Genomic DNA, 26,321 nt, shown 5'->3' on the forward strand with positions numbered 1-26,321 from the left:
ATGGAATTGAAAAAAAGCGAGGAGGAAGAGCATGAAAAAAAGCACGGGAAGATGATGAGGAGTGTTGAAAAAACCACAAGTGCCTATCGATGTGTGAAAGACATAATTGAAAATGTCAAAAGAGGTAAGGAATGACAGCAATGAACTGGCTGAGCATGTCGGTGGGCTCTTGTCAATGAGATGCTACAGTACCTTCATCCTCCTGAACATATTGCCTCCACTTTCTTGGTCTTGAAACTGAAAATGCAGGTTTGCAGACCAGCACAGTGTACTTCAAAATACATCACTATTACTGCATGTCTTCTGTATTTACTTACATTACTGTTGGCCACAGTAAAACCATTATGCTACCATCTATGGCGTCACTACTGAAATACTAGGGGCCAATGTTTAGAGACGCAAAGTACTTCGGCTCCTCATAATACTGGTGTAATCCATCTGGTTCAGCCAATCCCACATTCTGACCTGTACACCAACCAAAATCCGCTGAATGAGAGTCAAGAGCGATAGTCGTCGAGCTAAAGCCCCGGACTGTCAACTCTCCATTAAGGACAACTCTTTAGGTGTCAGGGACTTTGGTTTGCCAACTTATTCATAGAGCCACACATTACAGAGTCCTGAGGAGGACATTTTAGCAAGAAAAGGACCTCCATCAGCAAAGTGGAGACTGTGGAGCAGCTCTGCTCCCATCCACGAATAAGGGTTTCAAATTCACAACAAAGTGCACCACTCATGTCTGTCATAAAACGACCACAGTATGTAGTCTTCCACACAGGTCACCAGGTTTCAGTAATGTTGGAGTTGGGGTTACGTTACTGTAACGACCTGTTTGTGTTGATGTTCTAAATTCTGATGTTTGCGAACACACCTCTGTGTTCGAATTGAACACTCCTATAAAAGAACGTCAAACTCTTTGGGGCTCTATAAAAAAAAAAGCTCAATCAGCAATGACAAGAAATTTAATAATTAAAAAAAGGAACAAGGACATTGCTAATGTCAGAGTCTATGTCCTATTTTCTATTATGATGTCTACTATAGAGTGTAAAGGTGACTATAGGGGTGTTATTTCATGCCTATCGGACTCTAATAGTGTTCAAATCATATTTAGAAGGATATTCAAAAGAGCTTCATGAGCGCTAATGAGTGACTGTGCTGCCAAAGGAGGAAGCCAGTCCAAGCTAGTCTCCTTTAATATTCATCATTTTAGCTCAGATTGCTGCATTGGACTGAACTCTATTCCACCACACATTCTTCCATGTTTGTGGAAGAAATATGTAATACGTTTGTCATTGCCACCAGAGAAATTGACCAAGTGTAGACTTAGAAATAGATTCTAGAAATAGAAAAGGGTCATTGTTGTGTCGAGTAGGAAAAAAGGGCAACAAGTCCTATTTTTTGGAAAGCTTTTATGGATTTTTCCATGAAAATTATTGCAAAAAATACGTTTTGGTTTCTGTACACTGTCTTGGTTATCATACGGCAGTACATTTGACAAACTAGTCAAGTGCCCAAACAAAACATCCAGGCTTCCGATTGGTGACTGAGTTTCTGTGAAGAATGGATTGTGTTTCTTTTAGAGTTCTTTTAGAGTCCCCCCTTCACACTTTCCACATTTCAGTAAAGTCGTGTTAAATGTTCATTTATCAATTTCAACATTTTTTTATATTATGTTATTTTTCTGTGTGTAAAACTATAGTAATTCTCTGTAAAATGTGCTTTGTGTTCATATTTTTGGGTGTCTGGAATGTATTGATTGGATTTGCATTTACATTATATTTCAATTTTCGTCAGACCTTTTGAAACGGATTAAAGATGAAAACTGAGGTTTCATTGTACTGGTTTAAAAACATAAAATATAACCTTTCCAAATATCAAACATACTAAAATAAGGTAAAAAAAAAAAAAAGTATATTGCAACATGTCCTTATATACTGTAGTATATATGGGTTTCTAAGTATAGCAGGTAGAAATGGTGTGCATGTGAGCATATTCTAATAGCTACACTTTCAAAAGTTCAATGCAATGCTGGATCAGCACTTGACCTTAAGGGTCAGCTTTACCGTTTATCCTTACCGCCATTTAACTTGGCCTTTGCTCTCCTTTCCTCCTCTTGACTCATCCAAGCCTCTCATCTCCTCTTTTCATCAGTGAAGTTGAACACAGGACTCCCCTGCACATTGACCAGGAGATAAAATAAGCGCCAATTCAGAAAATATACCTGCTATCAGTTTTATTTCAAGACAGAGAATAAGGTGGAGTGATGGAGGACGTCTGTGTAGTTCTACAAAGCAAATGTACCATAATGTGTAGGACGTTTTCTTAATTGAACTATGAATATGGGTGTATAGAGTTCAATAATGTACAATTATCAGCTGAAAGGAGCAGAATCAGAAATGCATGGAAGAATAAGCTGCTAGGAAAGTGGAAAAAAAAAAGGATTTATTAAAATAGTTTGATGACTGAGCAATGCAAGCATGAGTGTTGCTTTGCAAGATATTATGGTAAGTACCCTATGTATTGCAGATACGACATGAAACAGCATTAAAACTGTTGTCAGTGAACATTTACCAGCTAAAGAACGTTCTGTCTTAACATATGCAGTCATTAAAGAACATTGCTTTCAGGCAGTGATGTGAACACACCTTATTATATAATTATATAATTTTAATTATATAATTTTGAGCTTTTTTTTAGTTCCAGAACGCCAGAAATATGAAGAAAAAATACATTTTATTAGAGAATGAATATTGTATTATCGTCTGACAACAATGTGAAACAATTAATGAATTCAATAGATTAATATGTAATATCACCCTCGGCCATCTCTGTGTGGAGTTTGCATGTTCTCCCCGTGCATGCGTGGGTTTTCTCCGGGTACTCCGGTTTCCTCCCATATTCCAAAAACATGCTAGGTTAATTGGCGACTCCAAATTGTCCATAGGTATGAATGTGAGTGTGAATGGTTGTTTGTCTATATGTGCCCTGTGATTGGCTGGCCACCAGTCCAGGGTGTACCCCGCCTCTCGCCCGAAGACAGCTGGGATAGGCTCCAGCACCCCTGCTACCCTCGTGAGGATAAGCGGTAGAAAATGAATGAATGAACAATTACTTTCGTGACGTCATGAATTAATTGTTTTCTTAGTTAATCCACAATTAATCCTGTGATTATTTTTCTGTTCCATTTACCTTTAAGATTATATTTCACATTGTAATGAAAACTATTAAAACCACCGTGGGGCTGCACCGGGATGCACGGAGGCCTCACAGCTAGGAGACCTGAGTTCAAGTCCACCCTCGGCCATCTCTGTGTGGAGTTTGCATGTTCTCCCCGTGCATGCGTGGGTTTTTTCCGGGTACTCCGGTTTCCTCCCACATTCCAAAAACATGCTAGGTTAATTGACTCCAAATTGTCCATAGGTATGAATGTGAGTGTGAATGGTTGTTTGTCTCTATGTGCCCTGTGATTGGCTGGCCACCAGTCCAGGGTGTACCCCGCCTCTCGCCCAAAGACAGCTGGGATAGGCTCCAGCACCCCCTGCGACCTTCGTGAGGATAAGCGGTAGAAAATGAATGAATATGTAATATAATTTTTACCCATGTAGGCAAAATTTTTGTGTAATTTTGCATTGGAAGCCAAATAAAAAAAATATTAAAAAATGGAAGACTGTACTGTATTGATATATAAATTAATTCCATATGGAAATCCTAAGCTTTTTTTAGCCACACTTTTAGCCACAAATGCTGTCAACCTAACCACTGTTGGACATGTCATATCAATACATGTCTGTAGACCACTATTGATTTGGATTGACCACCGTTGAGGTAAATCCATGATCTATGAACGATAAGACCAGATAGCTGTCATATCTAGTCCTACCCGGTGAGACTAGAGTGGCCCTACCTAGTCCTGGAGCTTGAACTGATGCAGCCTACTCAAATTAGAGGCATATCGTGTTGTAAGACAATGTGAACAGTCCAGTTGTGATCGCTTCAATGCCCTGAGAATGAAAGAGAATATGCTGTTAATAAAAATAAAAACAATTAACCATGTCATATTTATATTTATTTGTTGGGTAAATGTAGTTTTAAAAAGTAGCTGGCACATTCCATAACCCATTCTAAAACGTACTATAATATGCTCCATCCGTTTCAATTAAGATGCCTATATTATGGCATCAATTCAAAAAGAGATAAGAGTTATCGCTTCCAATTAAAATCCACAACAATCCTGCCTTTAAAGAAGTGATTTTCTTCTGAAGAAAAACGATTTTTTTTCAGGGAGCATTAATTAAGAAGAAAAGGGGGCAGTGTGAGCGTATGGAGATGTTAGGATGTCATTTGCATAGCTTGATGACATGGATGGAAATCACCACCATACATACAGAGACTATACACACTTTCATTCATATTAATATATTGTCGAGGACATCAACACACGCACACAACACATCAAAACGAGATGTGCAATGGGGAAAAAAAACCATCTTATCAGACAATCCAAGTGCTGCTGCTATGAACCATGGAGAATGTGCTCATATTGAATAAAGTTCATCGAGTTTAGATCCGCCGTAAGCTGGCTGATGCAGGCATTTGATGAAAAAAGCTTAACAGAAATGTCACTGACGTCCTGCCGGAGAGATTGTGAGACCCCCCGTTGTAAAAACATGTACTTTGTAAGGCTTAGTGCAAGGTCGTGTGCTCTCTCATGTGAGAGTGCAAACAACACACCGATGGGATTTGTTCATGTTGTCCTTAGAGGGTTAGCAAGGTAAAGGTAGCTCATATTACCTTTCTTTTCAAGCCCCTTGAAGATCGGTTCAATGTTTCCACGCAGCCTCCCTGAATAGAGGGAATGGGAGAGTGGAAGGACAAAGAGATTAAAGACACCTATAAAATATTGAAATGCGTGCACGTAGACAACTGCAAGGTAAAGTAAATGTAAGGGGCATTTGTAAATGATGCACATTTACCACAAATGTCAGCTATTTGATATAGAATCAGGTTCTATATCTGTGGTGCAAATTGTATAGCTTCAATCTATCACAGTTTTCCAGAAACTTTTCAATTAAAAAAATTATGCTGTTTCATGGCCAGGTATGCATTTCAGGGTGTACAACGCCTCTAGCCATATGTCTGCTGGGATAGGCAGCAGAGAAGATGGATGGATGCATGTTTCATGATTGAACACGGCCTTTTATTTGTCAAAAAATATGCATATTTAAGCTAATTTGACATTTTTGGGGCCGAAACTAAGCATCACCATCATACAGTATGTAGTCTTCTACACCGGTCACAAGGTTTCAGTAATGTTGGAGTTGGGGTTACATTACTGTAACGACCTATTGGTGTTGATGTTCTAAATTCTGATGTTTGCGAACACACCTCACTGTGAATGTTATTGGTAGATTACAAGTTAGCGTTGTTGTTGTGGAAGAGAGTGCGAGGAGGAGACAAGTGTGCGAGCTGAACTGTGGTGTGTGTTTGAATTGAACACTCCTATAAAAGAATGTCAAACTCTTTGGGGCTCTATAAAAAAAGCTCAATTAGCATTCATTCATTTTCTACGGCTTTTCCTCACGAGGGTCGCGGGGGTGGGGTGGTTGCTGGAGCCTATCCCAGCTGTCTTCGGGCGAGAGGCGGGGTACACCCTGGACTGGTCGCCAGCCAATCACAGGGCACATATAGACAAACAACCATTCACACTCACATTCATACCTATGGACAATTTGGAGTCACCAATTAACCTAGCATGTTTTTGGAATGTGGGAGGAAACCGGAGTACCCGGAGAAAACCCACGCATGCACGGGGAGAATATGCAAACTCCACACAGAAATGGCAGAGGGTGGAATTGAACCCTGGTCTCCTAGCTGTGAGGTCTGCGCGCTAACCAGCCCGCTCAATTAGCAACGACAGGAAATTAAAAAATAAAAAGAAAAAAGGAACAAGTAACAAGAACAATATCCTATGTTCTATTATGATGTCTCTATAGAGTGTAAATGTGACTATAGGGGTGCTATTTCATTCCTATAGGACTCTAATAGTGTTAAAAATCACATTTGGAAGGTTGTAAAGATGTTTTCTATGGTGCGAATACAAAAATATTCCACTTCTGAATAAGGAATACTACTTTGTGGTATTCACTTATGTTTGGGTCTGGAACCAATGAACCACAATAAAGGAGGGATGACTGCATATCGGTAATAAAGCTAAAAACTTTCTACCAAGGTCACCGTATTGACCAAAATATAAAACGGTATTTGTCTACAGCAGGCTTGTACAAACTTTTGACACTAAAATTTAAAAATCCGTGTTGATATTGTTTGCAGGGCTTCCATAGCAAGGATGTCTTGTACCATAAATACATCAAATGTGTGATATGAATGCTCAAGTCAACTATGACACATTGTTCAATGTCTTTTTCACCTTTGTGGGTATGAAAGGAGATACTTTATGTACACATGCACACAGTAAGTGTCTGCATGTGTGCAGTGTCAAGCTGAGCCAGCCCCTAATACACGATACAGTGCAGCGTGAGATGAGCTGACCAGCCAACAATGCTACAATCAGTGACACTCTGTAATGGGATAAGTGGTGGGTTGCAAATGTGTCAACTGGAGTGTGAACACCATGTTAATATGCAAATGAAGAGGAGAGCCTATCAGCTTGACGCGCATGCCCCGTGTATTGCACCGCAGCCTGACACAATGGCACAAGGCCTGTCAGATGTGGCCATGTGGTGGGCTGTAAATTATAGTTTATTGCGTATTGATTCTAACCTCGGGAGATTAAATTGTTATATCTTCCTACTGTAAGCAAAGTGGAAAAAAAATTGCTGGATACACACTGAACTGCATTTCATGATGGCGTTTTAATGTCCCACGTTCATTTAAGCAACATAAACACGATACAAAATGAGATAAATAATATACCCCATTTACATAACAATAGGAGTCGGACCTCAATAACAATTTGGGTCTTCAGCTCATTGGACTGTTGTACCTAATAAAGTGGCCATTGAGTGTAGAAGTGTGATTGCACCGTCAATGAAGCTGCAGGATTGTTAGTCCAAGTGCGTCTGAGCACCATCTCTTGCGAGCGCACTTCCATGTCACGTGAGCGTAAAAACCTTGCCCTTGTACGCTTACTGTATAATAGGAAGGCCAAGTGATTGAACTGAATAGATATTTCTATAACACCGTGGGGGGGGTGGGGGGGATAGAATCACTAGAAATATGAGCAACTATTTGTAGGATTAGACTCAATGATCACAATATCTGCTCCCACCAGCAAATACTAATACAAACACCGTCTCTTTCGCCTTCCTCTGCTGTTATTTATCTTTCAGATTTGCGCCTTTACAGCTGGGGAGTTTGTTTCTCATTTCTGAGCATAAACAAGTGAGAAAAGGCAGGTGCCACTGAGCAGAGTGGAGTATTCGCCAAATGCCAAAATGGAAAGAAAAGAAAATGAAAATGAAAATGACCCGTGGCAGGAACCAAATGACGGCACAATGTGCCTCCAGCTCGTTAGAATAAAAGTCCAAAGGAAAAAAAATGCATTTTTCTTTTTCTTTCTCCCCCCCCCCCCTTAATTTTCCTGAGGACTGAGGTGCCTGCCTGGCACATGACATTGATTTCCATCAGAGCTTGGAAAATAACCTCGCGGCTGTTGCCAGGGTAACTCGCATCTACCTTTTTGCATTTTTGCATATTGCCTCAGTCTCTTCCCCCCCCACCCCACACACACACATCCATAGCTCACAGAGCAGCAGGATGACAAATGCGCTCAGGTTGAGCGGGCGGTGGGGAGGTGTGTGTGTGAGATGGGTGGAGAGAGGCACTGCAACGGTCGGGTGGGTGTCGAGAGATGGATGGCTATGCCAGGCAAGAGCAAGCAGGGCCATAGAAACCGTGGCATGTACAGTGAGTGTGTATGCCATGGGGGGGAGGGTTACTGATGGCTCCCCATTGGAGGCCAGCAGGGGCAGGCCGGAGGGGGAGGGGGATAACAATAAAACTCTAAAGCATTGACACCAATGGACTCCTGCCTCCTAATTAACATCAGGATGAACAAACAGACAGAGAGCAAGAGAGGGGGGGCAGCGAGGAGACGATCAGACAGGATCACATGATCTCTCTTCACACTTGCTAGTGTCACATGTGACTCAGAAATCCTGACAGAAATGCAAATAGATCAATGTAACGAATGGTTTACTTTCTTTTCAGTACATCGCACATTTACACTTAATACAATCCTTTCTCCGACTGCTAAATTTCTCTTGGTAGATAAATAAGTATTGAAATAACCCACCATGGGGCCAAATAATTATGTTTGCATTGTTTTCTTCATGCACATCAATTATTATTCTCTAAAAAATTCATTAATTCATTCATTTTCTACTGCTTTTCCTCACGAGGGTCGCGGGGGTGTTGGAGCCTATCCCAGCTGTCTTCGGGCGAGAGGCGGGGTACACCCTAGACTGGTCGCCAGCCAATCACAGGGCACATATAGACAAACAACCATTCACACTCACATTCATACCTATGGACAATTTGGAGTCGCCAATTAACCTAGCATGTTTTTGGAATGTGGGAGGAAACCGGAGTACGCGGGGAAAACCCACACACGCATGCACGGGGAGAACATGCAAACTCCACACAGAGATGGCCGAGGGTGGAATCGAACCCTGGTCTCCTAGCTGTGAGGTCTCTGCGCTAACCACTTGTCCGCTGTGCAGCCTCTATAAAATTTATTTTTGTTAATATTTCGGGGTGTTACATTATTTTCTATGGGAAAATTACCTTGGTTTTTCATTCATTCATCCATCCATTTTCTATCGCTTATCCTTACGAGGGTCGCGGGAGGTGCTGGAGCCTATCCCAGCTGTCTTTGGGCAAGAGCCGGGGTACACCCTGGACTGGTGGCCAGCCAATCACAGGGCACATATAGACAAACAACCATTCACACTCACATTCATACCTATGGACAATTTGGAGTCGCCAGTTAACCTAGCATGTTTTTGGAATGTGGGAGGAAACCGGAGTACCGGCAGAAAACCAAAGAACATGCAAACTCCACACAGAGATGTCCGAGGGGGCCTTGGTTTTTGTAAAAAAAAAAAAAAAGAATTCATGCCGAAAATATCCCCGTATAATATAATTAAGGACAGCATATATCATATTTGGCGCACCATAAGGCGCACCGGATTACAAGGTGCAGTCTCAATTACAGGGTCTATGCAGTCTTATGCAGGTGCTTTGTCTTAGACCAAGAGCTACATAGAAATCCTTGTTGTCTAAAATAAGGGCTTTTAAAGCGTGCATGAGGGTGCTACTGAATTATCGGAGTGTGTCATGAGAAATGCTGGTGCACAGACAAAGGGAAGGAAGGTGTATGAGATATTTCGATCTGCCTTCAGCATTCCATCACCGACATTCAGCACATGACTTCTCTTCCACATCCCTGTATCAACACTCAAGTTAAAGTGCAGTCAGGGAGAAAATGAATTTCTTATTACCCGATTATATTATTAGGTCTCGCTTGGGGTGTCGGTTGAATATTCCACATCAGCATTTCATCAAACACATGCATGGCATGCTCATAGGCGAGTGGGATGTAAAAGTTGGGGCTGTGGGTTATGGCAGGCCAGGCCAGAGATGGAAGCCTGAATTGAAGGCTGTAATTGCCTGAGACGTGCCTTCCCATCTTGACGAATAAAGGCTGGCGCTGGCAATATGCTGACAGAAAGCAATTTACACCAACGCTATTCCCCTTCCGCCACCCACTGGACAGACACACACACACACACACACACACACACACACACATACACAGATCCACTGCACACACACTTAAGCATGATTCCTGCTTCTCCAATCATCACAGCTGCCTGATGGTGAAATTTAGAAGCCAACAAAATGAAGGCGACATTACAGAGGCAACATGGAAGGGATTTTAAAGATGGATAGACCTTTCAGGTGTACATCAATCTCATGTTGTATATCCCTAGCTCTGATCCGCCTTGAAGGGGCGACAGCAAACAAAATTGATCATTACAAAATTCATGAAGTCCAGAAATCCAACCTCATGAGGTCTCGGTCTTTTTTCCTCGAGGGCAATGCCATTACTTCACTTTTTTTCCCTAGGACTCTCCTGCAACACATCTACACACAGTGACTAAGACGCAAGTAAAGGGCACATTTGCATAACTTCCATAAGGTAGAAAATCTGATCATATAAATGTAAATAAGGTGAGCTTAGCGTATATTTTCCTTGAGAAAACAACAAATTGATAACATATGAGCAAGAAGGTGCGAGCCAGGAGATGCGAATGGTGCTGAGAGGTCTCTCAGAGGGGCTTGTGGATCAGTGTATACGCATTAGTGTCAGCTCTGTTAATGCTGTGAAGAACCAGCAGGGGGCAGTGCACTAGTTACCGGTTCCAGTTGGACCTTGGTTTTTGGCACTGACCAGTTCCAAAAGGTCCAACGAAAACCATAACAAATGTACTTGCTGTTGAATTTTTAGTTGAAGTGAGTGAGTACCGTATTTTCCGGACTATAAGTCACACTTTTTTTTATAGGTTGGCTGTTCCTGCGACTTATACTCCAGAGCGACTTATAAATGAAAAAACTGTTTATGTTACATAAACACTGGACACCTTTTCTGTTCATGTTTATTTTTTGTGTAGCTGAATAACCATTGTGTTAGCATATCTTACACCTATTCTTTTATTGTTAGAACTTGCCTTCCAAGAGGACGTAATGTTTGTTTTGGTCAAGTAGTTTGCAAGTAGTTTGTAAAATAAATTACCCGCAAAAAATGCGACTTATACTCCAGTGCGACTTATGTATGTTTTTTTTCTACCTAATTACCGTATTTTCTGGACTATAAGTCACTCCGGAGTATAACGCACAAGGCCAAAAATGCATAATTAGGTAGAAAAAAAACATACATAAGTCGCACAGCAGTATAAGTGGCATTTTTTGCGGGTAATTTATTTTCCAAACTACTTGACCAAAACAGACATTACGTCCTCTTGGAAGGCAAGTTCTAACAATAAAAGAATACAGAACAGGCTGAATAGGTGTAAGATATGCTAACACAATGGTTATTCAGCTACACAAAAAATAAACATGAACAGAAAATGTGTCCAGTGTTTATGTAACATAAATATTTTTTTCATTTATAAGTCGCTGGAACAGCCAACCTATGAAAAAAAAGTGCGACTTATAGTCCGGAAAATACGGTATGCATTTTTGGCCTTGTGTGACTTATACTCCGGAGCGACTTATAGTCCAGAAAATACGGTATTTAGCTCTAACTAAGTTTGTAACGGACTAGAATGAATCAGCATCGCCGTGGCCCCTCCATCCCATCTTCTGTAAAGATAAGTCATGGTAAATATTAATTTAGCAATTTAATTTGTCATTTGGTTAGCTTTGTTTGTGCATGTCATACTATGATTATCCTCTATGAAATGTGTTTTGCGTTAATATATTTGGGTGTCTAGAACAGATTCAGTGGCGCTTTGGTTAGCGTCATTGTTTCCTTTCAGTAGGTCCAACTTTAACTATACCAATTTTTTTTCATAACACCATCTTCCTGTTTTGACATGAGCTATTTCTTGAATTCAATCATGTTTATGTCCTCAATAACCCACAAAGGAAGAAGATGAGAAACAGTACTGAATGTGAAAACAACATAACGAACCAGGAAAATGGTGTCTCCACATTGTCTATGGGAAGAATCACATCTTCATTGAAGGTAAAAGTAACCTTAAATGTTCATTTATCCCTTTCATTTATCTGCTGTTAGAATTGCTTATGCATGTGTAATTATAAAATTGTGTCAACCACTGATGACATTATAGACAGGCAGTGTAGTTGACTTCCAGTTCCGGTGGCCATTTTGTTAGCAAACTGAGCTTCTTTGTTAGAAGCAAAGGACACAGTTGGATTCATGCAGTGTATTAATAACACAACATATTGAATGTGCTGTAGTGAATTTCTATGGCAGATTAATAAAGTATCTATTTATCCATCGATGCATAGCATCTATCACAAATATATGCTAACCGAGGTTTCATTCATTCATTCATTTTCTACTGCTTTTTCCTCACGAGGGTCGCGGGGGTGCTGGAACCTATCCCAGCTGTCTTCGGGCCTGAGGCGGGGTACACCCTGGAGATTGGAGAGGACCATCTAAGATTTCACACTCACATTCATACCTATGGACAATTTGGAGTCACCAATTAACCTAGCATGTTTTTGGAATGTGGGAGGAAACCGGAGTACCCGGAGAAAACCCACGCATGCACGGGGAGAACATGCAAACTCCACACCGAGATGGGCGAGGGTGGAATTGAACCCTGGTCTCCTAGCTGTGAGGTCTGCGCGCTAACCACTCGTCCGAGGTTTCACTGTACATTATTTCTTTTGGGAGAGGTTGATTCAGTTTTTTGTCTGACCTTTTGGAATTACTGATGAAAAGTGTATCATTTATTTCCAGGAAGCTTTGCAACATTGTTACAACAAAGAAATAATGAAGCAAACTTCCTCTTTGTGCTATGTTTACAATAATATGTTGAATATTTGTGTCTCTCAGATACATTCCAATAAAAACAGACTAGAAAAAAAAAGTGTGTACAATTTTGACATTGTGTGAGAAAATTAGCAGATGACGTGAAATGTCTTTTGCATATAATGAGAACTGCCACTGAGAAGTTTCTTTTTTTTTTTTTTTTTGTTCATAGCGTGACTAAACAAAGATGCAGAGCTCAATGAAGGCTTCTTTACTCCTTCACTCCAACTAATGGAGCGCATTTGGCTGCGAGGCGCACAAGGCTTCCAGAATGAATGCAATTGTGACAGAGGAAAGTTCATGGCTGGGAAAATACAAGACAAGCATTCTATTAGCTCGCTCCAGGACATGCTGAGCTACCTACGGAGAAAATGAAAGGACAATCTTTTGAGCTGCATGCGTACTGCGGCCTCAGATTACATTATTTTCTCTCCGTATTGTGGATGTGAATTTAATCTTTTTATTTGTGGCCAAACAAACGTCCAAATGATTATGCCAGTGTCTCAACATATGAGCATGGAACATGAAATGGAAGCCACGGAGGGATAACAATCAAATCCAAGGGTACACTTTAATGTTTCTACAGAGGAAGAAAATGTGATTCGCGGTATCATGACCTCCAAGGAGGCTTCATCACAGAGTGGCTGTGAGGATGCCAACTTGCTCAATGGCGCATGAAACTGCCTCTTTTTATTGGCATGGCATTCAATCAGTTCCTCTTGGGTGTGTGTCCTTGGCTTTGTGGCTGGGAGGGGGTGAAGAGGGGGTTTGACCCATTACGGCGGTCCTGCACCTGCCCATGTCTTACCAGCCAATCCCTTTTAATGTCTCTCCATTCTCGCTTCCATTCCTGCATAAATACAATCAAGAAAAATCTGAACTACTCACTCGCTTCCTCCGCTGCCTCTGATTGATTATGCAGAACAAGCGCTGCTCCATCTTCCTATTCCCTCCCTGCGCCGGAGCTGGCTCAGTGCCCACAGATCCTCCCCCTTATCCTTCATACGCCAACCTCCTGACCTCAGAGGGTGTCCACCTATCTATACATCACACCGGTGCACCTCTGCAGGGGGGACAAACAGCGAGAACATGTAAAAAAACAAATGGTAGTATAATGATAACCTTTAGCAAACTAGTACACAAAGAAGAAAGATGACATCGTTACAGCACAATGTACTATACACACACTTCAGGTAATGACTGGGAAATACGCTGCCCGCCCATAAATAATGTCAGCACCGGGATTTAACTAAGCCGGAAAATACCAGCCATCCATTGGCTGATCGCAACCAACAATAATGCTTAGGGTTATTTTTGTAATCAAAACCTAAACAGCAAACAGCTTCTTTCTTGCAATGACAACCACGCCTGAAGGCATTTCCTGTTGTTGTGTACACAATCTTTTACTTATTCAAACATGCAGAATCCCTCGCTTGGAAATATATTCATAAATCATAGTTAAAAATGACCTTTTATTACATGGTCATATCATTTGCATACATAAGCAAATGTTGTGTATTTTTTGCCTTTATCATGTATTTTCAAGGCTGCACAAGGCTGAGTGATTAGTGCATAGGCCTCACAGCTAGGAGACCCGGTTCAATTCCACCCTTGGGAATCTCTGTGTGGAGTTTGCATGTTCTCCCCGTGCATGCGTGGGTTTTCTCCGGGTACTCCAGTTTCCTCCCACATTCCAAAAACATGCTAGGTTAATTGGCGACTCCAAATTGTCCATAGGTATGAATGTGAGTGTGAATGGTTGTTTGTCTATATGTGCCCTGTGATTGGCTGGCCACCAGTCCAGGGTGTACCCCGCCTCTCGCCCGAAGACAGCTGGGATAAGCTCCAGCACCCCCGCAACCCTTGTGAGGATAAGCGGTAGAAAATGAATGAATGAAGTATTTTCAAGCACAAAAATGGCAACATAAGGCAAAAAAAATAAAATAAGGCATTCAGAAGACACATTCAAAGACTTTGTGATGATATGTAGCATTCTACATGGTTTCTAGGTTTCAGTAATATTACTCTAATGTTCGGTGAGACACACCAGACTTGACCGCCAGAACAACTCTGAACCCTTGTCATTTACTTCCTGTCAACCCTCTGCTCAGCTCCCCTCGGGAACTCATTTACAGCAACACACACAAGCATGAGTTCTATTTATGTCTTTAATGGCTTATTTTGTCTTATTATGGCAACTATTATTTTATAACGGTGACTATAGGGGTGTTATTCCATGTCTACAGGGCTCTAATAATATTAAAAAACATATTGAGAAGGTCAGAAACAGGTTTTCCTATGCTTTAACCATGAAAATATTCCATTTATAAAGAAGGAATCCTGCTTGGTAAAAATTCACTTAGTACAGTCAGGTGTTGGACCGATTAAACGTGACAAACAAGGGATTACTGTATTCGACAAATATACAGGTATGTACGTTTTGAAAGCAGGAGCTTTCAAAGTGGAACTCTCCCATCCCGTTTACTGTTTACTCTCTCGACTCCAGTTGCTCGATACTGGCTTTCTTAGCGATATCCGATTTGCCGATATTGTAAAGCCAGATGCCGCAAATCTTTCTCTGGGGGCCTAAAACTATCGGATGCACTGCCCGACATCTATCCTCATCCATCCTTATCCTTACTAGGGTCGCTGGAGCCTATCCCAGCTATCGGACACGAGGCGGGTACACCCTGGACTGGTCGCCAGCCAATCACAGGGCACATATAGACAAACAACCATTCACACTCACATTCATACCTATGGACAATTTGGAGTAGCCAATTAACCTAGCATGTTTTTGGAATGTGGGAGAAAACCGGAGTACCCGGAGAAAACCCACGCATGCACGGGGAGAACATACAAACTCCACACAAGCAGAGAAGAAGCAAAGAATTACAAATTTCCCCACTGAGGGACGAATAAAGGCATATCTTAATAAAGGCATATCTTAAGCCACATCCACTCATGCTCTCCATCAGTGTGAGGCTTAAGTGATGCGCCTGTCATTCAGCACCATTAAACCACTTGAAAACAGTCCCTAGATAGCCCTATTGTTTGTGCTGTTTGTGCTCCCCTTGGCAGCACTAAACCATCGCTCTATCAACACTCACTCCTACTAAACAAGCTCCGCCTCCCTGGAGTGCTACCCACCTCCACTGGTCACTTCAATGAAATAAGCAGCCCTGTTTTAATCAAGATGCATTTGCATGCAAATGGAAATGAGAGGCAGCGGGTCACACACACACACACACACACACACACACACACACACACACTGAGAGCTGGCAGCACCCTGTTTCTGAGCAGCAAGAAGGTAGGAAGAAGGTGAAGGAGGAGGAAAGGGAGATGTGGGAGGTTTGATTGGGGGCACAGGGAGGAGATGATGAACTTGGAGGGGCGGGAACGTTGCTGGGAACAACAAAAGTCCAAATTAGGGTAAGGAGGAGATGAATATGGAGAATTAGCATACAGAGAACAGCAAAGAAGGACAAGTCAGTCGGCTTTGATCACGGGTAAAATGGGCAAGAAGATTAGAAACCTGATTTACTGTGTATACACGATGACTGTACACCTCCCCGTTATGCCTGCAGGAAGTCAAAACATGGTCATGGTTTTATTTGTTTCAGACAAGTTACATTCAAGAACATCACTCTTACATTAGCACAATTTGACATGTCCGAAAAGGAGTAGGAAAAAGCAGAACTGATTTAACCCTACCAATGTCTCGGCAATTACTAATAGTTTATGTTTCAATGCCACCATTTTCTGATGATAAAATACAGGATAAAATACAATAATGTGCAGAAATTAGGGACGTCCGATATTGGCTTTTTTTTGTGCCAAAAACCAATATACCGATATTTTCCAACTCTCAATTTCGGATACCGATATTAGCAGATACTGATATGTGTAACATGACATATCTCATGTGGTGGAATGAACACATACAAACACGTTTAAAAAAAAATCGGTGTTCATGATCGGGAAAAAACTCCAATACCGATATCAATTGGTACTGAATAATTATCAGTTATTATCAATAACAAATAATTATTCATTAATACATTCTCTATTCCACATGTCCTCACTAGGGTCACAGGGTTATGTTGGAGCCTATCCCAGTTTAATTAATTACAGTACATCTAACTTAATACTTAAGTGGGACCTATCATGCTTTTTCCACTGTTCTGACCTATAAATGTAGTTTAAATGTTGTATTCTCGTGTTAAACAATAACAAAGTTTCAGATAATGAGGTTTGCGCATTTGGAAGTGAGCCCTGAAAGACGTTTGAGATGGCTCAAAACGCTCGGGTTTGAAAAGGCGTGGTAAAACTGTTCCTTTGTGATGTCACAGAGGGGTGGACTTCCTTATAATAAATATAAATATAAATATAAATATAAATATAAATATAAATATAAATATAAATATAAATATAAATATAAATATAAATATAAATATCTCTGTCCTCCTCGTGGTTGGTCCTGTGGCCCAGGGCTTGCTCCGGGCGGCTGGCTTGCCCGGCTCGGTTGGCCGGTAGTGCGGGGTGGGCGTGTGTGGGGCCCCGATCCTCCCTGCTGCACTGCACCACCTCACATACATGTAGGACTTTGGGGGGTGGCCTGCAACTGGTTTTGCCGGGGGCAAAGGGTTTCCTTGCGGATGCCCTTTTGTCCTCGGCATTCCTCTGGCTGGTCACCCTTCAATTTTAACCGCACCTTAGACACTCAGTTCTGGGGGGGGTCTGGGCAGGCAGGGGACCCACCATTGCTCAGCTTCCCTCCACACACACACACACATACACATACACCACACACATAGGTCAGCCATATGGGGCAGGCCAATTTTTAATTGCACTATCTACACAATACCATCTTCACACACACAGGTGTAGCGGGCTGGACCGGAGAGCCTACTGCCTACCCCCGCGATTGGCCCGCTGGCTGCTGGGGCTTGGCGGCTCGCTCGGGGTGCCCTGGGCTGCAGGATATTTTGGTCTGGTCTGCCTGGCCTTCCTGGGGGTCCCGCTGGAACCAGCTGACGCCGGGGCTTGCCCTGGTGTCATGGTTGGCGCTACCTCCCTGGATCTGTCCTGGGTCGCGGGCGCCTCCTCCCCTCGTCTGCCACACTGCCGTAGCCCTGATGCCGTGGTCGAGGGGAGTCTGGGGGTGCTATGCCTTGGCGGTCCGTACCTCCCTGGGCTCGGGGCCTGGTTGTGGGTCTGGGACCCCTGGGTCCCCCGCCCTGTGATGCCCCGGACGCCCCACCCGGGGACGTCCACAGCATGTGTGTGTATTGAGTGGATGGGGTGTGCATGTGTCTGAGTTTATTTTATGTATTTATTGTTTTAAATACCTAGATAAATAATGATTAGTTTTATTATAATTATATATATATATGTATATGTGTGGGTGTGTATGTGGGTATATGGCCATGTAGATATACGGGGGGGGGGGGGGGGGGGGGGCTCTGCGGGGGTCTGGCGTAGGGCGTTCCATCTCAACCGCCCGGTCCTCCATGGGGCAGTGTGCCTGGGCCTCTTCTGTCCTGGCCGGGGCGGTCCTATGTCGGTGGTCGGGCCTGGGGTTACCTGGGGCGGGCATGGTTCTGCTTCCCGGGGGTGTGTGGGGGGCGGGAGGCGGTGCCTCCGGCCGTGGACGGGCTCCCTTCCGGCCGGCGGGGGCGCCCCTGTGCCCACGGATGTGTGGCCTTCGATGCCCTTCTGCCCTAGTGGGGTATGGTCTCCCGCTGGTCTCGGGGGTGCGGCTCTCCTCCGGCCTGCTGGCGCCCTGTTGCCGGTTGGGATTGCTCCTCCATGGCCTCTTGCTGGTCTCTTCGGGGAGTTGCTTCGGGGGCTGGTCTTGGGGAGTCGGCCCTGGCTTTGCCCACACCCACGGGGCCGGAGGATCTCTGGCGGTGGGGGCTTGACCTGGCTGCGCGGGGCGGGGTTTGCTGGGTGGTAGAAGGCAGTCTCTCTCCTTTTGTCATTCTCAGTGACAATTACACATTCACACACTCGCATTCACATACACAACACACCTCCATATGGGCACTCACAGCACACGGGTGCTTCTCTACACTATCTACCATCGTATCCCTGATGTTTATATAGTATTGGTATGCTATTATTACAGTAATAATGATGTCAAGCAGTGAGATTTTAATTACTGTAACTGTATGGTTGTAATTGTGTTTACTATCATGGGTCATGTCTTCATCGTTACTATTGCTACTGGTAAGTTGGACTGTTTCATTTCACTGATATCATCTCCAGTGTGACCCTTAGCCATCATTGACATTTAACTGTTCTGTTTGTCACTGTTGTTGTTTTGGGAATTCTTGTTGCTGCTGTTTTTGTCTCTCCCTCTACTGCCCCCCCCCCCCCCCCCCCGACCCCACCTTTCTCTTCTCTCTTCTTCTTTTCTGTTCTTCTTCTTGCTCCGGTCCAGTCGCTCCAAATGGCATAACAAAAACATCAAATAACGGCAAATAAAATTTCATGGTACAGGGAAGTTGTAGCCAACACCTTTCCTGACACAGAGCAAATCTGTCTAGCATGTAAGGGCATTTAGATCAACAATACTATCTGCCCCAATGGCTGGACGGGCCAAAAAAAAACATCTCTGTCCTCCCCCAAGGTCTGCTTCCCCTGCCTTCCTCCAAGCGCTACACCACTGTTTACCTGCTAGCAATGCCTTGAAAGGGACCGCCACATTTGTTTACAATTCCTAAAGACGCCACCGTCGGGCACAAGTGCTTGAAGTTTCTGAGTAGCTGCTCTCTAGGAGTCCACAACTCAATACAAAGAGCCGAAAAAGGAGCACAATAGATCCCCTTTAATAATAATAATACAATGAAAATTAGACAACATGGAATTTGTCCTCCGTTTGCAGCTATAACAGCTTGTTCAAGCAAGTCAGGGTTCGATGCATCCAGCTAAAAATGGCCAAAACGCCCACACTTGTTAATGTTAGCTGACCCTGATGCAGCAGAATTATACTGCACCGTCTCCATGTTGGTCAAATGAGTTTCCTCCATAGGGTGGCTGGGCTCACTCTGAGATGACTCTCAGAGGTCAACAGGAAGAGCTGAGAATAGAGCTACTGCTCCTTCACATCAAGAGGAGCCAGTTGGGTGGCTTGGGCAGATGCCTCTCTGGTGAGATGCTCTGGGAATGCAGGCCTAGGCCACACTGGAGGCATTATATCTCAAAGCTGGCCTGGGAACACCTTGGAGTACTCCTGATGGAACTGGAAGAGACGGACTTCCCTACTAAGACTGCTGAACACGCAACCCGGAAGAGCAGAAAGAAACAAAATGGAATGTCTCAGTTTTGCTGCAGTGCTGTTTTGTTGGCATCCCCAGGCTTCTCTCAAATAAAATTTGTCTCACCGCATATGTAATGAATGCCAGATGGTGTGGCAGCTTGGGTTTTTACCTTGTCGCCAAGTACTGCTCAACTTAACGTTCATTTTACTTGTGGACGCAGGTGTGAGTCCCGGCCAGAGTGAAGTGAACATTACACACTCTTCTCTTCATGGCAAGATGTGTTCAAATCTTGTATTTGCAGTACTTGAAAGTGGAAAAGCGACAAACCAAGGCAAGGTATGGACAATGGTTTAATTTATTCATCCATTCAATTTCTACCGCTTATCCTCACGAGGGTCGCTGGGGATGCTGGAGCCTATCCCAGCTGTCTTCAGGCCAGAGGCGGGGTACGCCCTGGAGATTGGAGAGGACCATGTAAGTTTTATTGCTTCTGAAAGGGCAGCCAGGGTGAAGATTGAAGTTTGCCAGGTCGACTGTAATGACGATGGGAGGCGAGGCCATTTGCTTACATGGGATTTTCACTTATTGTCTGTCCATTACCATCTAGATTTCATTGCTTCAAAATGCGAGGCTGTTTACTGGTCGCTCAGTGGAGTGTTTGTGGGGATCAAGCTTACGAAATGAAATGGACTTGTCACTTTTATTGAAGAACTATGCAAACTGTATTTTCTTCCATTTTCATCTCACATGATAGTAATAGTCAGAGGTTCTAATAAAAATAAGTGTATGAAGCTGTAGGTGTACCCCCCCGCAGTCATTTTGCTGTAATAAAACAGTAAATAAGATACTGTTCAGTCAGCAAGATTACGGTTGAGGATGTCGATCATTCATCCATCCATTTTCTACCACTTATCCTCACCAGGGTCGCGGGTATGCTGGAGCCTATCCTAGCTGTTTTTGGGCCAGAGGCGGGGTACACCCTGGACTGGTGGCCAGCCAATCACAGGGCACATATAGACAAACAACCATTCACACTCACATTCATACCTATGGACAATTAACCTAGCATGTTTTTGGAATGTGGGAGGAAACCGGAGTACCCGGAGAAAACCCACGCATGCACGAGGAGAACATGCATGCATGGCCGAGGGTGGAATTGAACTCGGGTCTCCTAGCTGTGAGGTCTGCACGCAAACCACTCGACTACCGTGCAGCCCAAACGGTATATAGGATATGCCTTTATTCGTCCCTCAGTGGGGAAATTTGTAAATGTATATGTATAGATATGTATATATGTGTATATATATATATATATACAGTAAACCTCGGATATATCGGATTCAATTGTTCCCACTGGTTTTGTCCGATATAAGCGAAATCCGTTATATGCGTATACCGGAAAATGTCCGTTTTACGCATATATCGGATTTATATCCGGTATATGCGTAAATCGGATTTTATCCGTTATAAAAAGGCACTTCCTTGACTATGTTTCCAATGTACCTGGACGCGCAGTCAACGCTGCAAACGCTGCAAATGACATCGTATAGCGGCCTGTCACGATTCGGCGAATCGGAGCGCCACGATGCGGCCATCCGATATATGCGAGGGAAATTTAATGGAAATGCATTGGAACGGGACTGGAGATTTTGTCCGAAATAGGCCAAATCCGTTATAAAAAATCCGATATATGCAATGAATTTTTATTGGAAATGCATTACAGAAAAATTGGTTCTTTTTTATCTGTCCATTGTGAGCGAATTTCCGATATATCCGAGTCCGATATATCCGAGGTTTACTGTATATATGTACATATATATATTTACATATACTATATATGTATAAATATACATATATATATATATATATATATACATATATGTATATATATAGATATATAACTCCACACAGAGATGGCTGAGGATAGAATTGAACTCGGGTCTCCTAGCTGTGAGGTCTGCGCGTTAACCACTCGTAAACCAGCCCTGGTTTAATTTATTTACTGTTAAATTGATTTTACATTGCAATACCTATACGTTAATTCAAAAGCTTATTTAATCCTATACGCCCCATCCATTTACTATTACTAGGATTTCATTGTAAAGTATCAAACAGAACCCCCTCAAATGTCACCATCCATCCGTCTTCTTATGCCACAAGTTATTGAAAATATACATAGCATGCATCTAAATTGACTTTCTGACCATGTGCCCCCCTTCTGGTTGTGTTTATAAAGACGAGTATTGGTGCATACAGCCCCCCTATCCAGATGGTGATCTGGCTGAGTGTGCTGTATATCTACCAGGTCATTTTGGTTGGTGGCAGTTCATTGGCTGTCTGATCAGGCAAAATCTGCCCGGTAATGACTGCACCGGTAAAGGTACACAGAGGCGTTAGAGGAAAGAGGTGAGCCCCCCTTTTCCATTTAGCATTCATCAGACAACTTACCTATTTGCAGCACTAGCATATCTGCTCAAAAGAGAAAAATAACCAATCAGCAGTGACACAGTATATCCAGTCGACACGTCATCACCTTCCTCGGAGACAAACAAGACTCCCGCAGTGACACGGCGCACACGTCGTCTGAGAGCGATAAACACATTTCCACATGCTGACAAATTTAAAAGCCTGTCACTTTTATCTGACTTAGAAGTATTCACGGCTAATGAATGCAGACCTCCCAGTGGCTCGCAGCACGCCAGCACACGTTGTGGATGTACGCCATCTAAAAGTCACAAACTATTTTTCAAGCTACTCAACAAGAGGTAACTTCCTGTCACCTTTAAACCACCTTGGATGTCAAAATGGATATCAAACGTGATGCTGCAGGCCTTTTCAAAGCGAGCATCATCCATGAATGGTGAAATGTCTTACTGAGCATGAATTGAAAATGCTAAAAACACCTAGCATGATAGCGCTAAATGCCAACTTAAGTTCATATTCATTCATTTTCTATCGCTTATCCTCACGAGGGTTGCGGGCGTGTTGGAGCCTATCCCAGCGTCATATTTTTAAAAATGCTAGTATGCTATTGTTAGCATGCTAAAAACTGGCATAATAGTGTCTACGAAAATGACTACAAATCCTACTATGCTAATGTTATCAAGCATGCTAACAAGTCACATACTAGTGCTAAATGTTTATAAACAGTAAGTGTCAACCCACGAAAAAGGGTAAAAATGCTACTCTAATATTAGCATGTTAGCGTTGCTAGCATACTAACACCTAGCATTATACAATATACCGGGAAAGCTAAATGTCCCTAACAAGAGATTTGACCAATCTTTTGTCAAGTTATATACACAAATGCCAAAAATTGTCCTATCTCACAATCTTAAAGAATCCTTTAAAAAAAAAGTGTGCATCCAGACGCACATAAGCGCTCTAGCACACTACACACCTTGCAGTCCAACCTACCTGTGGCAGTTTAATGTCCTAGCAGAAGCTGCAACTATTCTAAGTTTGATCAAACTTACATAAATCCAATCGTTACGTCATTTTTGAGCGCACAACACCACCGCTGTATGACTTCCATCAAAACTGTCATACTAGCGTTCATAGAGCGATGGTCTATTTCCGGCTGCTTCCCACTTATTCACTACTTCCTGGTTCGGCGCTCTAAGCATCATTGGAATTGTAGTTCTTGTAGTTCTTTCAGCGTGAACGTAATCGTCCGTACTGTACCGCAATATAAAGTTTATTTTACAAGTGTTTTTACGTAATTACACATCATTTCTAGTAGTAGCTGCAACCTTAATCCTTATTTTAACTAATTTAGTTTTAGTTTAAAAAAAATGTGGAAAAATGCAAACAGGTAAAAGCATCATGCTATAAGGACATTTGAAAACATTTCAAAATGTACCTGAAATATAGAAAAAACAATAGAAACAAGCACATTTAAACAATAAAAATATCCATCTTTATTCTTAGACATAGCATATGGAAGATAAAACCTTAATCTATGATACGGTCACAAATGAACTATACAACAATAAACAAAGTTAACTTCCTCTGGATGGGAATGAACTAAACTTTTGTGGTGATGTGATACTCTGTATGCAGGGGGATTATGGAAATGTTGCAAAAGAAGTCCCTTGAGGCTGTTTTATCCAAAAACGTGGGGTTATTAAAGGGATGTTGAAGAAGTTTCTTTGCACACATTATTAAAGGGATGTTGAAGAAGTTTCTTTGCACACATTTCTAAGTGACAGCAAAAATCATGCAACTGAAATTAGTTTGCAACGTCAACATCTCACTCCTAATGTCGCTATTAGATGGGATTCGGGACAAACATAAACGTGCGCTTCACTATACCAGGTCCTAAAAGCATACCGGTTAACATTTGCATTTGAAAATAAGGGACATTTTCCAGAAAATAAGGGAAAACTACAGTATTTCAACTGGAGAGCGACGGCAACAACATGGCAGTGTTGACAGGAATGTCCTAAAGTGCAGCTTTTTCCAAACAGGGCGCTATTTTTCTGGCCACAAATCTCTTGAATTCAACAGTTGCTGAAAGAATAGCGTAACTAAACACACAAATATTCTTTATAATACAAAAAAAACACTTGCAGGCAAAAGAAATGGATACAGGGGCCACAGATTTCTTCACAACATGAATAAAAATACATAAGTAAATGAGCACTGTATAAAACACAAGGTGACTGGCGTAAGGTGTTATATAGTAAGAGACTCAAAGGGATTTTAAAAGCCTCACAGTGGGTTGGGTGGGGGTTGACAAAATGTTTCCAATACCATTCCTGCTCCACACTCTTCCTCCTTAAAAGGTTGCTAATCTAAATATCCAAAACAGAACTATGCAACAACACAAACCAGGCCAGTGGCAATAACCAGAGCTAATCTATTGTAAAAAAAAAAAATGCTGCCATAATGATGATTAAATGCCGTGTATGCTTCTTGACACTATCCTGTATTGACTGTATTGTGGACGTAAAAAAGTGGTGTGTTGCTAACTGGAGCTGATCATGTAAACAAAATTGATGTGTGTATGTGTGTGTGTACTGTGTCGTGCAGCTGGACTCTCTACATCTCATGGGTGAGAACTTCATGCTGGATGGCCACGCCATTGGCGTGCACGGGGACAGCCGCCTGTTCAGGCTGACCGTTGGCCTTTGGCTGAGCAGCAGGACGCTCGGGCGGGTGGGAGGTGAAATGAATATTGGACTCATTGAGGCGGCGCACGCGGTACGTCTCGTAGTGGATGTTGCCTGTTATATCCTTGATGTTCTGCATGTGTGTCCTGAAAGATAGGAGGCATGTACAATCACACTAAAAGCAGAACTAAAACATCAATCAATAATATCATTCTAATCATGCATTTCACTATTATGCCAATTCACTATTATTAAGTAAATGGGGGGAAAAACAAGTTGTAATATTAACAACTGTTAATATAACAGTGTATCTAACCTGATGAGGAGGTCTCTGAGGTAAGCAAACTCGCAGTGTGCAATATTTTCCACTGCCAAAGAGAGGAGAGACATGTTGATTATTTAAATCACAGAAGAAAAACCTTTCTGAAACACTCAAATGGAACTCGACATGCACAGGCATGTAAAGCAAACCATTAAGCTACCACTACAGTGTATGACAGGGATCTCAAACACGCGGCCCGCGGGCCAAATGTGGCCCGCAGGACACTAGTTTGAGGCCCCCGCCTTGATATGAAAGTTTAATGTTAGTGCGGCCCGTGCAAGTTTGATATGGATGCTGTATGGTATCATGTACCCAGAAAAAATTATTACGTTTGATTCATGTTCATGTTAAAGGTTAAATAACTGTTAATAGTTATCCTCCCTGTCCGTGTGGAAGTGGTAAGTTTTTGGCTATTTAAGTTTAAAGGAAATAACTTGAAGTCTCCCGTTTAGGTCGCTAGCTCTCTAGTTTGCGAGTTAGCATGTGTCTCAAGACCCTGCAGTTGCGCAATATGTTGTAAATAAAAAGAGTATAAATGTGACTATAGTCGTGTTTTGTCATGTCTACAGGGCTCTAATAATGCTTTGTTCATTTTAATCTGAAAAAAATAATTTGTCTACCCACCAACTATATGTGGTTTCTTAAGTTTTTATTATTTGCCGTTTTATTATTATTATTATATTTATTTATTTATTACTGATTGATTGATTTTCTTTATTCTTGATTTGTTTATTTATTTTTCATCTTATTTTGTGTAGAAAAATAAAAAGTAAGATATTTGAGAACAGTGGAATGTTTTATCAGAGCTTTTCTTGTAGAAAATTGGAACCAAAGCGAAGTTTTTTTAAATTTTTTTTGTTTTTAATAAATGCGTTTGTTTTATTTTTATTTTTTGAAAACCTGATGCGGCCCAGTCTCACCCAGACCCGACCTCCAGTGGCCCCCAAGTAAATTGAGTTTGAGACCCCTGGTGTATGAGCTCATAAATCCATGATAGCTGCTAATAACCGTTCCGCCACAGGGTGTCAGTATTG

General features: G+C 42.3%; 1 protein-coding gene and 1 long non-coding RNA gene across 7 annotated transcripts in view; both read right to left on the reverse strand.

Moving 5' to 3' along the window:
• Positions 1 to 2,025: 2,025 nt before the first annotated feature.
• LOC131132681 (uncharacterized) lies at positions 2,026 to 23,588 on the reverse strand. Its single transcript, XR_009130411.1, has 5 exons — positions 23,269 to 23,588; positions 13,472 to 13,646; positions 4,789 to 4,839; positions 3,902 to 3,998; positions 2,026 to 2,170 (listed from the first exon to the last, which is right to left on the reverse strand). It is a non-coding gene; the product is annotated as an uncharacterized LOC131132681 (long non-coding RNA).
• Positions 23,589 to 23,747: 159 nt separating this feature from the next.
• septin9b (septin 9b) overlaps positions 23,748 to 26,321 on the reverse strand; it is a 72,141-nt gene continuing 69,567 nt past the window's right edge. For all 6 annotated transcript variants that reach the window (XM_058091574.1, XM_058091575.1, XM_058091572.1 and 3 more), the window contains 2 exons: positions 25,282 to 25,333; positions 23,748 to 25,111 (listed from right to left, as the gene is read on the reverse strand). In XM_058091574.1, the coding sequence (XP_057947557.1) occupies positions 24,895 to 25,111; positions 25,282 to 25,333 (269 nt within the window). In that variant the 3' untranslated portion in view covers positions 23,748 to 24,894. The remainder of the gene's footprint in view (positions 25,112 to 25,281; positions 25,334 to 26,321) is intronic.

Source organism: Doryrhamphus excisus, chromosome 1, assembly GCF_030265055.1.
Source record: "Doryrhamphus excisus isolate RoL2022-K1 chromosome 1, RoL_Dexc_1.0, whole genome shotgun sequence".
Lineage (NCBI taxonomy): Eukaryota > Metazoa > Chordata > Actinopteri > Syngnathiformes > Syngnathidae > Doryrhamphus > Doryrhamphus excisus.